The following is a 16,258-nucleotide window of genomic DNA, read 5'->3' on the forward strand; positions in this document are numbered from 1 at the left end:
TATTGGTCAAACAACTTTTGTACATTGTGAGTTTCATTTTTGCTAAGTTTATTTACTCTTTTTACTTGGAAAAAAAAAAGTATGAGGGAAAAGCTTTTTATGGAAGATTTATGGTGATGAAGCTAAATTTTTCAGAGATATTAGCAGGAGAACTGATCAATCTGGACAAAGGAATAGAAGAAAATGTCACATGACCTCCTGTCCCATTATACTGAAAATCAGCAGGGTGGGAGATTTTCCAGTGAGCAGCAGCAGAAGAGAACGGATGGAATGTTTGAGTCGGGGTGGTGTGAGAGGCTGGAATGTTAATGGTTAATGCCTCAAAGAATGGAGCATTTGCAGTAAGTGCCCAAGTGCAGAGGGGCACAGCCCAGCCCAGGCTGCAGTTACCTGCTGGACAAGGTGAGGGAAGAGGCTGATAAGAGACAAATCCTGCCGAGTGCATGGCAGAAATTCATCCCCTCTGATGGGCCAAAATTGGCCTCTCAACTGCACCTACCCTTGGAAGGTGTCACAGGCAAACAAATACACTGAGGGGTGTCCTGGATGCACAGAGTTACATCATCCAGAGCAAAACTCCCTGCCCCAGGGGAGATACCTGAGCCTTATATTAACCCCTGGAACTTTGTGCTTCCTGCACTTCCCTCACTCCAGGGAGATCATCACAGTGGAATTGCAACCTCCCAGTCTTGTTGGAAGATGCGTGGGTGCTGGAATCTTTCTACTCTTAGCCTTTCCTTCCCTTTCTTTTCCATAGGCATTTTTGAAGCATTTTTTTTTCTTTGCTTCTATATTGCTGTATTACAGTAGATAATAACCATAACGGATCCACTGGGACCAATTTGTTCTAAAATAAATCCTGTATTTATATTTATATATATATATATTTATAAACTGTGTTTATTCAGCATTGTTTCACTCTAATCAGCCCCCAGTCTCCCTCATCAGAGATCCATTAACAAAACCTGGGTTATGCTCACCTTGTGGGGTGGCTTGTAACCCTGTGTCACCCTGTGCCATCACAGGCTGCTGCTGTGGGGACTTGATTTGCTCATGGCTCATTCTCTCTCTCTTTTCCAGGAAGGCCAGCTCACCTCTCCTGTCGGGACACCGGCACCAAGGTGTAAATGGCCTCCAAACGGTGCTCGCAGTCTGCAGGGCCCGTGATTTTCAAGAAGCTGCCTCGTCTGGAGCCCGCCCCCAGCTTCCTGCCCAGCAAAATCCCAGGCACACCCAGCCCCGTGCCCCACCCTGGCTCTGAAAACCATTTCAGCTACAAGGGCTCCTACTTTGCCTGCCCGCTGCAGAGCCCCAAGGGCCCCGAGGAGCCCCTGGCTGGCTGGAGCCCCACGCCCACCTACCTGAACTACGGCCCCGGTGCCCTGGGCCAGCCTGTGCCAGCTGAGGGGCCACTGCTGGGCTTCCTGCTGTACCCAGCAGAGAGCCTGGGCACCAGGCTGCAGCCCCCGCACACCCAGAAGAGCAAGGACAGCCTGAGGAGTATGGGCCACCCCCCAGCACCCCATTCCTGGAAGCAAGTTGTCCCTCTGCCCAGAGCCAGAAGAAGGTGCCAGAGGTGCCCAGCCTCAGCCTGGACCCCTGGCCCAAGCTCCAGCCACCTGATACCAGCCCAGTGATCCAGGAGAGGTCAGCAATGTGCTTCCCACCCCCCCCATACCCGCTGTCACCCCACAGATCTGGCCCCCTCTACCACCCCCCCGCTCCCACTGTGGGGGAGCCCAGTGCCCTGCCCAGCTTTGGCTACGTGGGAAGCAGGGAGCCCTTTCCCAGCACCTACCTCAAGTCCCAGGAGCCCAGGAGTTACTTTCCCAGCCCCTTGGAGCCCTACGTGCCGAGGACAGCGGGTGCCAGGCTGGGGGCGGTGCTGAGGGATGCTGAGCCCCCCAGGGATGCCGAGCTGCCCAGGAACAGCGGGTACCCAGGCTCTGCCGTCAGCCTGGGCGATGCATCCGTGTTCCACGCCTCCTTTCCCGGCACGGAGCCGGGCTGTGAGCAGCACAGCGCAGGCAGTCCGCAGTGGCCAGCAGCACCGAGGCACAGCAGAGCCTTCCAGCCTGTCTGCACCCCAGAGAAGCTTTCTGGGGGCTCCGGTGGGCTCGGTGAGACGTTTTCTGAGAGAGGAGGGAGCTGGCAGGCAAGCTCCCCAGGCAAGGGGTCACCTTTGTGTCCCTTGGGTGTTGGAGACAGGAATGGGACAAGCACACACCGCTCTCATGCAGCAACAGCCAAGGTTTATTGTCTGAAAGGTCTTTTTATAGGGGTTTCAAATCCACTCTCACACTAAGGAAATTGGCTCAAGATCTTCACTCTGCCCAGCCCACTGGGCAATGATAGCAGTGCATCCATGATCAGAGGGATTGGCTGAGGTCCCCTGTGGTAGCTAGAGGTGGTCTGTAGCTGCACAGGTAGTTTGGCAGAGCAGACACCAACTCAACCAGCCCAGCTCATTAGGCAGTAGCAGTAATCAAATCCCCAGGTTTGAGAATGACAGGCTGGATTTAAGCTCAAACAAGGGGACCCCAGCCAATCCCTCTGAGCCGCCAAAGCACCTGTAGCATTGGCCAGTGAGCTGGGCAGAGTTATGACCTTTATCCAGTCATGCCTGCAAGAGCCAGCAGGAAATTCAAAGCCCTGTGGAAGGGGGTGCACTTCAATAGATGTTGGTTGTTGCTGCATGAACTTTGGTGCGTGTATGTCACACTCCTGTCTGCACCATCTGCAACAGTCCCTGTTTGAACTTAAATCAATCCTGCCATTCGTAGGCTTGGGGACTTGTTTACTTCTCTCTTCTCCTGAGCTAGGCTGGCTGAGTTGGTGTCTGCTAGGCCAAATTATCTGTGCAGCTCTAGGCCAGCTACAGCTGTCACAGCTGGCCCTTTCTGTTCTGAACCTGCACGGTGTTCTCTGTCATCCCTGTGCAAGGGCCCTTGGCAAACAGGATGACAGGACAGCGACACAGATGATTCTGCTCAGCTCAAGGAGCCAAGCATCTCTCAGCCAGCGATGTATCCCCTGTACCACTGAAGTTTGAACATTCATTCCCGGGAGCTGTCAGGGGGGATCACCAACAATACAAGTTTTCAAATTGGCGTGCTGCAGGCTTCTAACTGGGAGGTTACAAACTTATAACCTAAGTCTATGAACTGGAAACATTTTGACTTTAGAACCGGGAGAAGGTAACATGGAAAAAATTTGTTCGGTTCGGGTTTTGACTCATACTCTTCAATAGATAAGATACTCAAGACCTCATATTATAAAATCTTTGTGTCATTTGAATAGGTAAAATCCTTGAACACTCGCTTCAAAAGGTCCCAAATCTCCACGTAAGAGGTGTAGAAGTTGCTAAAATCAGTGGTCCACGATATCTGCTGAGGGACCACCAGGAGGGTGTTGTCTCTGGTCCCCAGCAGGACGCAGGGCAGGACGGACACACCTGGCTGTTTTCCATCTTGTTCTGGTGTCTGTGGAAACGCACACATAGCCACGTCCCCATGGAATGAGGTCCCATGGACCTTCCCACTTCTTTGTATCACCGGGCGACTGTAATGATAGGAAATGGTTTAAGATTACTGGGTTTTGGGAATGTTCTGTTAAGTGATTCAGTGTGTAAACAGCTTTTGCTACTCTGCTCTGTGGGTATTTTCACTTCCATGAGATGAACTGCACAATGGAACTTCCATTGCACTGTGCAATTTTTCAGTCCAAGAGTCCTGAATCTCTGGAGCCATCAGGAAATGGATTTAAAGCACCTTCTATGTGATTAAATGTCACGGGAGGCAGAATTGGTAGAGAGCAGTGACCTTCCCTGGGAAGCATCTTTAAAAAGACGTCCTGGGTGCACAGGCACTCTCGCTCTCACCAAGTGATTTCAGCTCTTGTGTGATTTCAGCCACGAGCAAGGCAGAAGGAAAAGACAGAGTCTTCACGTGGGGTTCCACAGAGGGTCTTTATTGAGCTCCTGCCTTGAAGGCGTCCAGGGACACAGAACTCTCCCAGACAGCAAGAGCAGGGTTTATATAGGGGTAGTGCGGGGCGGGCAGAACATCAGAACAAATGAGGTGAGGGCACAGGGGCAGAGCAAAGGGGAAGGGCCAAGGGGATGCATATAATCAACACAGGCAACAATGCATTCTGGGGGAAGCTTTTTCCTCGCCGTGACCACGGAGGTTGTTGCTGAAGGGTTGTTGCTGCTTCTCCTCAGCTGGTTTACCGGCCTCCTCAATTAAACATATGCAGGAAAAGCCTTGAGGTTTCAGTATTACTATACAAAAACTTATGGAGATCTAATGCCAAAATCAGCTTCTAAGCGTACCAAATAAATCTTCTTAAATTAAACATTAAGGGGAAAGGAAATGTAGATGGATGTGGTAGACACATATTCTCTGAACAGAGAGAGACATAGTTCTCCCAGAATTTTCCTGGCAAGCTGTGAGAAGCTGTGGGAAACTTAGAGAGAAGCATTCAAACAATTATTATCTCTCTTTCTGTAACCATTGTTTATAGATAATGGTTCTCCAGAGTGTGCTATTCATAGTTCACCAATAGTGTGAGAGAAGATTCCTAAAGGCCAGTCAGGTCTTAGGTCCACCTTTGTTCTATAAGAACTGTAGATTTCTGATAATAAGGTGTCTTTCCATGCCTGCTGATGATGGAGTCTCTGTATCACCTTTGTCTGTCCCCGATACCCCTTCGGTGACAGACGGATTTATGTCCTCCAAAAGGAAGGTGTCAGAATGCCCTTTGGTAATGGCATTTCCTGTACCTGTAAACATCTCTGCACAAAATTCTTCAGACGTGACAAACAGCCCATCTGGCCAGAGCTGGTGACAGCTTCAATTCTTGGGATATAGGATTTCTGGATAAAGAGCATTGTTTTCCAGAACTGAATCCCATAGTGCCTCATCAGAGCATTGCCGCACACTTCCAGGAAATCCAGAAGCAGCACAGCTGTCACATCTGCCAGAGGCTCCAGGTTCAACATCTGCGCAAGCCAGCGCCATCCGTAGCTCAGACCGTGAGGATGTGCCCCGTGTTGGTTTCCATAAGGCCACCGGAGCTGGATGATGGCAGCATAGAGACGAATCATCCCTGACATCCTTTTGAGAAAATGGTCTTGTTCTTCCACATTAGAATCGTGAACTTCATATCCAAGCGTCTTCTGATACTCTTCCATAGAAGTCCCTTCTTTCCGAGCGGGGTAAAATGGCACAGAATATGGGCATTTTTTGTGCAGGTGAGCTAAAAAGATGTCTCCAACTCGAGGGTGTAATTCCCAGATTCCTGAGAGCACCACAGCAATTGGGAAAGCTGACTCATGGTGAAAAGATACTTCTCCTTCCCCATGTCTCACAAACTTCTCTGCGAGTTTGTAACAAACAAACTCCAGTCCCTGTGGATGCTGAGTCACCAGCACCGTTTGGCCTTCGGTCTGCACAGGCTTCCCAGACAGCAGGTTGTTGATCTTATCAAACACCTCTCTCAGCTTAGAGCCCGATATGCTGGAGATCTGGCTCACAGGGATTGTAGCTGCTTTCTGCAAGTTTGTTTTTATCTTCTTCACCTCAGCGTTGCCTTTGCAGTTTCCAATTTCACTGAAAGCAGCAACACATTGCTGGGCAGCATCCTGAAGCTGCTGGTACCACTGCATGATACTTTCTTCTGTTTCAACTTGAAGTCCTTCCTTCCGCTGCTTTCCCCACCACTGCTGTAGAGGGACAGAAGCTTGACTCTTCATCTGCTCTCTTTTCTCTAAATCTTTCTGCTTTTGTTTCTTTTCCTCTTCATCTTTCCTCTTTTTTTCTTCTAGAGCTGCAGCGATTTCCTGCTGCATGCTGGCTATCAGTCCTCGCATCTCCTGCAGGGCTCGTTCAGTGCTGGCCACATCTGCTTGGGCCGGGAAGCCTCTCTGGCTTGTGCTACGGATGAGCTCTGACACCAGCCTGCAGATCTGGTTGCCACGATTGCTGTACGCAGACAGATCGACTCTGGGCAAGTCTTTGTGCCCGTAGCTGGGACCAATCTGCTGGTTCAGCTGCAGCAGTTCCTCCTGGATGGAATAAAGGCGGCGCAGTCTCTCCTGGCCCTCTTTCTTGCGCAAAAGTTCCAGCTCTTCCTGGCGTTGTCTCTGCTGCTCTGCCTCGCGCAATTTTAGGTGCAATATCTTTGCTCTATGTCGGTGTTCTTCCTTCAGCTTCTCTTGCTGCCTCTGAGCCTCCTTGGAGCTCTTCTCCATTACTTCTTGCAACTCTTGGAATTCCTGATGCCGCTTTAGCTCCCTCAGTTCGTCAAAGTGCTTCAGCTGCTGACTGGCCTGGGCGTAGGCTGCCCTCACCATCTGCTCCAGCTCCTCCTGCCGCTGCCTCAGCCTCTCCCTTGCTTTCAGCCTGTGCATCTCTTCATACATCCGAATGCAGGCTTCCACCTTTGCAAGTTTAGATGACAGAGCTGCTGGAGTACCTTCTTGATTTATTTCCAGGAGACTAAGATGATTGTTTTCCTTTTGCCTGACAGTCACAGGATTGGGCAATGTGGCGTTGGTGGTGATATTTTGGGGCTCTGCTGAGGGATGATGGTTCTGGTTCTCTCTCATGTCCTTTGCTGGTGTACAATCCAAAGCTAACTTCTTCTCCGAGGGTGGCAGTGCAGTCACAGCAGCGACTGCTGCGGAATTCCCCGATCTGCTGTTCCTTCCAGGAATTTCTGGTGATGTATTTCCCAGGGCCTCCCCTGAGTTGCAGGGACAGCTGGCCCTGCCCCGCGGGGGCCGGGCAGAAAGCACGGTCTCAGAGCCGGACCAGCGGGCTCTGGGAGGAGGCAGTGCTGGCACGCGTGTTGCAGCAGGGCGTGTAGGTGTCTCTGGGGCACGCTGCTGGAATGGCTGCACGGGCACAGCTGGAACAGCTGTAAGGCGCTCTGTCTCTGCGAGAGCCGGGCGTCCCTGCGGCACAGCGGCAGAGCCAGCACAGCCAGGCTTGGTCACAGAGCGCTCATTTGTCACTGTGGCACGGCCAGGCTCGGCGGCAGACAGCCCCCTGCAGCAGCCGTGCGCTCCACAGCAGCCAGGTGTCCTGCGGCGGCCGAGCGATGCCTGGCAGCAGGCAGAGGCGGCTCCGGAGCAGCTCGCCGTGGCACGGCGGGCGGTCGTGGTCTCGGTGGCCTTGGTCCAAGCGGCAGGGCACAGAGGAAAGGCAGGGCAGCCTGTCGCGGCTCCAAGGGCTGGCACAGCAGGGCACGGAGAAGAGGCAGGACCCGCAGTGGCTGCAGGACGCCCGTTTGCCTTGGCTCGGGAGTGCGGGGTGTCCTCGCCGCTGTGTTCGGTGACGCTGCGCTCTGCTGGGATCTTGTCCCTGTGTGGGCTGGCTCCACGGCTCTGTGCAATGATGGGACGATGGGCTGGCATATCATCCCTGCTCGGGGCAATGCCGCAGTCCCGGGCAGCCGCAGGGAACTCTGCGGACAGGTCACCCCCTCCTGGGGAGGCTCCGTGGCTCCACGGGGTGGATGCTCTGCCCGTTCTCCTGCTCTGCTCACCTGGTGCCATCCCCTCCACCGGCTTCGTGTCTCGCTCGCTCTCTAACTGTTTTATCAGGTCCAGGATCAGCCTCCAGGGTTTGACAACGTTGATGGCAGTTTCATCGGCTGTGGCTGCTGCTGCGAGTATATATCTGCCAGCCCAATCCCATGTGTTTAAGTCCAGGGCGGCCCCTTCGGACACGTCCAGTCCGTGGCTCCCACACCACTTTATTAAGGCTAGTAAAGCCTGTTTATCATGTTTAATCCCTCTGTTTGTTAAAATAAGAGTCCATACCTGGAGTGTAGGGTCTTCTGGTGCCGATGCCCACGCTCCCATTTCTCCCAGCGGTTTCTGTAAATCACCAAGGTGTTTGGATCCACGTGGCTTTCCCTGCCGTTCCTTGCCACACTCTCCACTTCCAGCAGAACACTCCGCTGCCCACAGTGATCTCTGCCCTCCTGCAGCTTTCTCTGCTGCCCGCCGCCCTGTCTTGGCTTGAAAGACTGGTGTCTGCTTACAGAAGGCAGGAGCCTCCCTTGGAATGGAAAATGTGAACCCCCTCCCTCCTAATGATTATAATCTTGAAATTAAGGGGCGCTTAGGCAAAGATACAAGAATAACAGTGCCTTAATAGCAAAATTAAAATAAAATGCAGTAGTGCAAAACACTGACAGAGTCAGAACACAACCTGACACCCTGTGGGTCAGTGTTGGTAGCAATCCGACTTACCTGTGGCTGCAGGCCTCCTGGAGTGACAGATGTGACTCTGTTGGAGCAGGGATCCTGTAGAAGCGTGGAGTTTTCCTCTGAAGGTCCAGTGGTAACAGAAGGGTCTGTTCTTCCTCTGGGAATCCAGTGGAAAAGGCTGCCTGTGGTGTTTGGAGGCTCAGATTATATCCAGGCAGGAATGCTTGGCTCCTCCCCCTGGGCGGAGCATCTCACAATGGGATGATGGAATTTTATCAGCCATGCAGGGACACTCAATGGCCCATTAACTGAAGATATCTCCCAGAGGGAGGGTTAGTTGTGGAAGAGATAAAGAACCCTGCCCCACCTGGCTTTAACAGCTGGAAATAGAATCCATACTTTTGGTTACATCTTGCATTGCAATCTCAGACAAGTTTCCTGCTGGTCACAGGGCATTTCTCTGCTGCCCACAGCTCTCCCTGCTGCCTGCAGTCCTTCAGCTGCCAGCAGCTCTTTCCACTGCCCTCACTTCCCACAGCCCAGCCAGGTGCCCTCAGCAATCCCCGCTGCCCCATCTCCCCACAACACTGCAGCAGCTTCTTGTCCTCACACGGGGCACCAATGTCCCTTGGGTGTTGGAGACAGGAATGCAACAAGCACGCACTGTGCTCATGCAGCAACAGCCAAGGATTATGGTCTGAAAGGTTAGGCTGTTTTTTATTATTATAGAGGTTTATAATATCATAGGGTTTTCAATTATAGGGGTTTCAAATCCACTGCTCATAGAAACGTGATTGGCTAAAGATCCCTACTCCACCCGGCTCACTGGGCAATGATAGGAGTGCATCCATGATCCAAAGGGATTGGCTGAGGTCCCCTGTTTGAACTTCGGCACTGAAGACACGGGAGCGCCCAGGCACAGAGTTCCAACGTGCTTTATTTCAGGAGACACTGAAGGGGTCCAGGGGCCAAAGACAAAAACAAAAGCGAGTCTAGGGTAAAAATACCGGGAAAGAGGGGGCGGAGAAGAGCATCAGAGATCCAGAGGTCTGCGGGCTCAGGGGTGGTACACTGGGAAAGGGCCACTAGGGAATGCCAGGGTGGACAGGCAGGGTTACAGACACCGATGCGATTACAGGCATGGAGATCTTCCTAGAACTTGAACATATAAAAGGGGTAGGGAAGGCCAGTGGGGAAGACTGAAGTGGGACAAGTCAATACAGTGCTGCAGAGCAGCCTGGGGGAAGCCTGTTTCCTCAGCCTGAGCTGAGAGGAATGCCCAGAGCCAACTGTGTGTCTCCCCAGGGCATTGCTACTGCCCTTTCCCTGGCAGGCTCACGGGCCTCCACAGTCCCCAGGCTGGAAAATGAATTCAGCAGAGCTCAGGCTCACACTCTGGTGCCGGGACAGCAGCTGTGTGTGTGTCCCTGTGTGCGGATGCTCGGGAGCATGCAGCCCCCACGTCGACCATTCCTCTTCCATGCCAGGGCTGGACGCATCAGTGGGGGCAGTGAAAGCCAAATCACGTGGAGAAACAAACAGCCTGGAGCCTGGTGCTGGAACTGAGGTGCATGTGCCTGCAAAATCACCTCCGGTGCCATTGAGATTCCCCCCAGCTGGCACGGACAGGCACAGGGCTGCCCGGTTTCCACTCTGGGGAGCTGTGCTGACTGCAGGGGGGCGGGGGTGCTGGCCTGGCAGCTGCCTGAGCAGGTTTTGTCCTCCAGAAATCCCCCAGCCCCAAATGGCACGGACTCTGAGCGCAAGGGCTCTGAGCAGCACTCACAAACTGCGAGACCAGAGGTGGCCGGACACTATTTCTGTAGCAAAGCTTGTTTCCAGCCCCGTAGACGCTGGGCAGTGGAGAATCAACAAAGTCAGAGAACTTGCTAAAGAATAATCAATTCCCTTATGAAATGTTTCCAAGAGGTCTCCATGTCCTCTCTCTCCTTGGGTAGCTGTCCTGTGTTGAAGAAGTAGTGTATGCACACTGGAGTTGGGAACTGCTGTGTCAGAATGCCATCCAAGGTTTCAGTCCATATCCCGGTCTCTCCAGGAGCAGATTCAGTCCTTCCTCATCTTTTTGCTCTGATGCTCGTGTCCCTTAGGGCAGCTGCTGTCTGATGGCCGTTTGGAACCACCGTGTTGCTTAGCTTCTTGCAGAAACTTGTCCAAACCAAACGGATCCTCCTCAAACTGAACTGGTCCATCTCTGCTCCTGCCTCTGCTGTCATGATCCAAGTTAGAAAATTCTTTGTCAGGAACAAACCTGTTGGTCTTTATTCGAGCCTCTAGATCATCTCCATACACGTCCTTATCCATATTCTTACTTGGCCTGTAGATGTTTTGGGCCATATCCTTGCCACTTCTCCATGGCTGGTCATAAACATTATAAACTTCATCCTCTCCTCCCGCAAAGCCACTGTCCATACCCTTGCTCTGGTTGAAGAGCCTCTGGTCATATTGGATTTCACTGGCTGGCCTGCGGCTGGGTACCCCCAGGGCAATAACTTCACTGATATCTCTGTTCCCATTTCTCTGCAGCTTTGACCTCTTCTCAGGAGCTGCCCGGGAAAGATTCCTGTCGTGCTGTCTCTCTTGGCGCCGGTCATGTCTGATTTCGTCTCTCGCTCTAGCTTCTCCATCCTCTCTTTCAGCACAGGTTTTGATCCCTGCTCTTCTCTCCCTGGCTTTCTGAGCCATTTCTCGGAGCTTTTCCTCGTGTTTCTCCTTCTCTTTCTGAGCCATCTTCCTCTCCACCTGGGCACGCACCTCTATTGCCTCACGAGCCTTTCTGTCAGCAATATAGAGCGCCTCAGCAAGTTTGGCAAAGTTTTCATTAATATGAACAGCCTGCAATCCTCTGCCGTCTGCGGCCAGACGCTTCTCCAAGGGAACGGTGTAACCCTTCACGTTTTTCCAGTTTGAAATGCACGGAGGAATTTTCCACTCTTGCTGCTCTTTCACAGTTATCTTTCTACTTGGAGAGTGCATCACAGGTACTGGAGGAGACGGTGGTCCCCGTGGAATCTTCTTGTTACTTTTGAATCTTTGAGGCTCCAGAGGGTCCTTCTGCATTTCCACCACCCGAATAACTCTCTGCCTTGCTCCAGAGTTGAACGCAGCTCCTTGCTGGGATGGTGTGTACCGAATGTACTGTGCAGGAGCTGCCTTGTCAGCAGCTCGAACTGGCATGGCTGCTGCAACTTTTTGGGAGACTAATTCCTCCAAGGCTGCTCTTGTCTTCTTTGTTATCTCTCGAACTGCATTCTCATCTGGTCTTTGCAGCTCTGGATCATCCACGTTCACGACCTCTTTTGGCACAAGATCTGTGTACTTGCTGTAAATAACCTTGTCCTTTGACTGTCCTTGTCGAGCAATTGCATCGTATTTTATTTTTCCTTCTGCATCCACCTGAAGAGCCAAAGCATTGGAAATTTTCTTCTTTTGGCCCATATCCAATGGATATTGGGCCACGTGAATTTCTGGGAAGGCACCCCCATCTCCAAAATCCTCTAGCGCCCGTGGTATCCATCCTTTCCGGTAACCATATGGGGGAGGTTCCCTTTGTGAGGAGACCAGAGCAGTCTGCCCGCATCTCTGAGCTCCTGCTCTTTCTCCTGGTTCCAGCTGATCCAGGGACAGCTGGGTGGGAGCTGGCAAGAAACTGGTGAGCACCATCCTGACCACGTACGCTGTCCGCGCGGCCCCACGCCCAGCCTGCGGCTCTCCTCTTCTGCCAAGATTATTTGCAGCAATTAGTTTGAAGTTCTTAACTAAGTCCTATAACTTTGAATGTTATCTGCAGCAGTCCTTTAGAATTTAGAAATAATTAGCTCACCAAAAAAAAAAAAAATTACTGCTGAAGCAGACACAGAATACAACCTGGCACCCTGCGGGTCAGGGTGGTGGCAGCAATCCAAATAAATGGTGGCTGCAGCGCTCCCGCAGGGACAGGGGTGGTTCTGTGTAAGCAGTGATCCTGCAGAAGGATGGAGTTTTCCTCTGGAGGTCCACTGGTGAAGCAGAAAGGGCTGCTCTTCCTCTGGGAATCCAGTGGAAAAGGCTGCCTGTGGTGTTGGAGGCTCAGATTATATCCAGGCAGGAATGCTTGGCTCCTCCCCCTGGGCGGAGCATCTCACAATGGGATGATGGAATTTTATCAGCCATGCAGGGACACTCAATGGCCATTAACAGGAGATATCTCCCAGAGGAAGGATGGGTCTTGCAAGAGATAAAGAACCCTGCCCCACCTGGTTTTAACAGATGGTAACAGAATACACCTGGTTACATCTTGCATTGCAATGTAAGACAGTTAAATATTTTCTACACTGTAAGATCTATAGTTGTTTTCTTTTAAGAGGTAAGAGGAATCCGACTACAACAGCTATGATGAAACACTGATAAACACCTCTTGGTGGATAAAGAAGATACAGTGTGTTCACCCTTGATTTTGTCAAGGATTCTGTTGCTTGTTACAATCTTTGTTACAACTGCTGTTTTGTCTTCCATAGATAACACTGTAAGAGTCTGTGATGATTTTACATTGTGGCAGTTATTGATTTGAAGCTGTTTTAGCATTTTCCTTTGTTTCATTTTGCTGTCATAGGTATGTGACTGTTTAGAAAAGCGTTATCTCAACTTCCTGAGAGCGTTACCAATCATATATTGATTACATGATGTGAGCTTACAGATTTTATGATAGGCATTATTCATAAGATTTTCTTAGAGTATTTATAGCTGGCTTCTTCTATGCTTTAACATCTCTTTGTGTAATTATCTGAAAGACGTGTTGTTTCAGGACCCTTCTTTCTTGTTCTCCAGCTGTTCATGCACCTCTCAGATCAGGTGAGCTCTCTGGCTGCTCCTGCACTGCCTCTGTGGTTTGACCCAATGATGTCTCATCATTTTAAGTGTTTTCCAGAGTTCCAAGAAAAGACATCTGAGCTTCATTCAAAGCCTCCTATAAACTGCTGGTCTTGTGGTTTTTCCCAGTTATTATTACAGAAACACTCCAGCACTTTACCAGGTTTGAAGCATCTCTATCCTGAAAGAAACTTCGGAGGGATACAGCCGCTAGATGCTTGGATTAGTTTTAACCCCAAGGCCTTTACTCATAACTGCTATTTGTAGGAGCCTTGCTTTAAAAAATGTTTAGGTAATTCCCTCCCACTTGGAGCCTGGGCAGTGGCCTGGCCTTGGGTCTACCTGGATGGAGAATTTGCCACTAAAGTCGGATGTTTTCTGCATCAAAACTAGATTCAAGTCACTTTAACTTGGCAATTTGACCCTTCGTATATGATACCTGAACCTATTTTTAGAGTGAGCTTGGGAATTATCATCCAGAAATAATTATCCAAGCCCTCCTAAACTGAGGTTTGTCAGCTGTTTGCAGACTCTGGGATGATGGCACAGTATTTCAGAGATTCCTAATTACCCAGATTATGTGTACTGTCTGAAATATTCTTAATTGTTGTACCTGACTTATTCCTGATTGCTCTCAGTTTCTTTTTCACTACATGTATTGTTTTGCCTTGATGTTTCTTCATGCTCATAACCAAAGACCTGCTTCTTATTGAAGAAAAAAAAAAAAGGGGGGGGGGGGAAATTCAGTGCTTTAAGGACATCCAAATAATGTAATACGTACATTAAAAATTCAGACAACACATCATTTTGAATAATGCAATATTTACATGAGAAATTTGGAAAAAATAACATCAAATCTGCATCCCAATTGAGCGTGCAACAGCAAAGCCTAATTGACTCATTGACTTCAAGAGAGGGCGTGCTTGTGTTTTACCATCAGCAGGTTCAAAGTGGTCACCCATTTGATCAATCAATCACGATTGCCTCCGAGAAAACAAGGCCCAGTGGAAAGAGAAATCACCTAATCACCCTGCAGCCCTCATGGCCAGAACAGGAACAGAACCCGAGAGTTTGCTTTTGCAGTGCCTTCTGTTAATAACACGGCACAGTGCAAGGTTACCAATGGTGAGTTCTTACCCCAGCATGAAAAACAGCCCCACAGTCTGTCAAGGGTACAGTGCACAGGCACTCTCAGCAGGGAGAGAACATCTTCCAGGCACCCTGTGCTCACTACAGGGATGATATTTTGATTGCAACCCGGTTGTGATAGGTAAAAGAATCATAAAAGAAAGGCCTCATAAACAGGCCTTGCTCCGCTGAATTACCAGCTAGCCTGTCACTTCTAAGTGCAGCTAAGCAGCTAGCTGGGTTCCCATGTGAAAACACCTTGAGAATGAGAATCTGTATTCAACAACCTACTGTTGTGGGTATTCACAGCAAGCTAGTTGTGGGGGAAAAAAATAAGTGGCACCTGCACAAACAATAGATCTAACCCATGAGAATCAGTGAAGAAAATATGTAAACAATTTAAGAATAGAGAGATTTCATGGACAAGTAAAATACCTTCTACTAACCAATAAAATCATTGGCAAGAAAGGCTGTAGGGCTGGAGCTGAGATGGAGCCTGTGGGGCAGGGGCAGGGCTGGAACAAACACTGCAGAGCAGGATCTGAAATAAAATCCAGCCTGCTGGAAGGGGAAGCACGCTGGAGCTGGGAAAGTGACTGTGGGGCTGGCCTGCACATCCTTGCATTTTTAACTCCCCACACTAGGGTTGCTGGCCCAGAGCTGGAGAGGACCAAGCCCAGCTGGCAGGCACCAGCCAGAGCAGCAGCACAAGGCTGGGGTGGTACCGGGAGCCCAGCAGGGAGGTTGGTTCAGCACCACGCCCACAGCAGACACACATCCTTCACAGCTGGGTGTCACGGTCTACAAACAGTTTATTTAAGATACAAAATGATTCCTTTACACACCCGAGTCTGCATTCTGCACAGGGAGCACCTGGCAGGTGCTGCCACAGGATCAGGGAAAGCTTCTCAGCATCTCCTTCCCACCTACAGCCCCTCTCCAAGCTCCCCCCAGCTGCTGCTGCTTCTCTCCTCAGGCAGAAGTGTTGTGCCATTCAAAGTGACCATCCTCAGGGTCCTGCAGGGGAGAGGGAAGAAGTCACTTGAAACAGCTCCAGTGAAGGCAGGAATGAGGGTCCCTTCCCTCCAGCCCCCCACAGGTTTCTCCAGCCCCAGAGATCAGCACCAGCTAACAGAAGAAGCTGGGAGCTGCTGGGAGAGACACCAGCTCCAGGCCCAGGAGATAAGCCAAGGGATGCAAAGGCCGCTCACCTCTGTCCAGAAGCCCTGGTTATCCATTTCCAAAAAAAGGGGGGGGGAGGGAAATTCAGTGCTTTAAGGACATCTAAATAATGTAATACATACATTAAAAATTCAGACAACAAATCATTTTGAATAATGCAATATTTACATGAGAAATTTGGAAAAAATAACATCAAATCTGCATCCCAATTGAGCGTGCAACAGCAAAGCCTAATTGACTCATTGACTTCAAGAGAGGGCGTGCTTGTGTTTTACCATCAGCAGGTTCAAAGTGGTCACCCATTTGATCAATCAATCACGATTGCCTCCGAGAAAACAAGGCCCAGTGGAAAGAGAAATCACCTAATCACCCTGCAGCCCTCATGGCCAGAACAGGAACAGAACCCGAGAGTTTGCTTTTGCAGTGCCTTCTGTTAATAACACGGCACAGTGCAAGGTTACCAATGGTGAGTTCTTACCCCAGCATGAAAAACAGCCCCACAGTCTGTCAAGGGTACAGTGCACAGGCACTCTCAGCAGGGAGAGAACATCTTCCAGGCACCCTGTGCTCACTACAGGGATGATATTTTGATTGCAACCCGGTTGTGATAGGTAAAATAATCATAAAAGAAAGGCCTCGTAAAACCAGGCCTTGCTCCGCTGAATTACCAGCTAGCCTGTCACTTCTAAGTGCAGCTAAGCAGCTAGCTGGGTTCCCATGTGAAAACACCTTGAGAATGAGAATCTGTATTCAACAACCTACTGTTGTGGGTATTCACAGCAAGCTAGTTGTGGGGGAAAAAAATAAGTGGCACCTGCACAAACAATAGATCTAACCCATGAGAATCAGTGAAGAAAATAT

At 50.3% G+C, this 16,258-nt stretch overlaps 2 protein-coding genes across 2 annotated transcripts; both read right to left on the reverse strand.

Moving 5' to 3' along the window:
• Positions 1–4,726: 4,726 nt before the first annotated feature.
• LOC121363744 (nucleoporin GLE1-like) lies at positions 4,727–6,610 on the reverse strand. The gene has a single exon (XM_041486367.1). The coding sequence runs from the start codon at positions 6,608–6,610 to the stop codon at positions 4,727–4,729; it is 1,884 nt and encodes a 627-aa protein (XP_041342301.1).
• Positions 6,611–10,285: 3,675 nt separating this feature from the next.
• Positions 10,286–11,902, reverse strand: LOC121363745 (SNW domain-containing protein 1-like). Its single transcript, XM_041486368.1, has one exon. It carries the CDS (start codon positions 11,900–11,902, stop codon positions 10,286–10,288), a length of 1,617 nt encoding a protein of 538 aa, XP_041342302.1.
• Positions 11,903–16,258: the final 4,356 nt, after the last annotated feature.

The sequence above is a fragment of the Pyrgilauda ruficollis genome, unplaced genomic scaffold (genome assembly GCF_017590135.1).
Source record: "Pyrgilauda ruficollis isolate IOZ18807 unplaced genomic scaffold, ASM1759013v1 scaffold754, whole genome shotgun sequence".
In the NCBI taxonomy this organism is placed as follows: Eukaryota; Metazoa; Chordata; class Aves; order Passeriformes; family Passeridae; genus Pyrgilauda; species Pyrgilauda ruficollis.

Coding starts and splice junctions, on each gene's coding strand:
- LOC121363744 (XM_041486367.1), bottom strand. CDS start 6,610: ATGAGAGAGAACCAGAACCATCATCCCTCAGCAGAGCCCCAAAATATC.
- LOC121363745 (XM_041486368.1), bottom strand. CDS start 11,902: ATGGTGCTCACCAGTTTCTTGCCAGCTCCCACCCAGCTGTCCCTGGAT.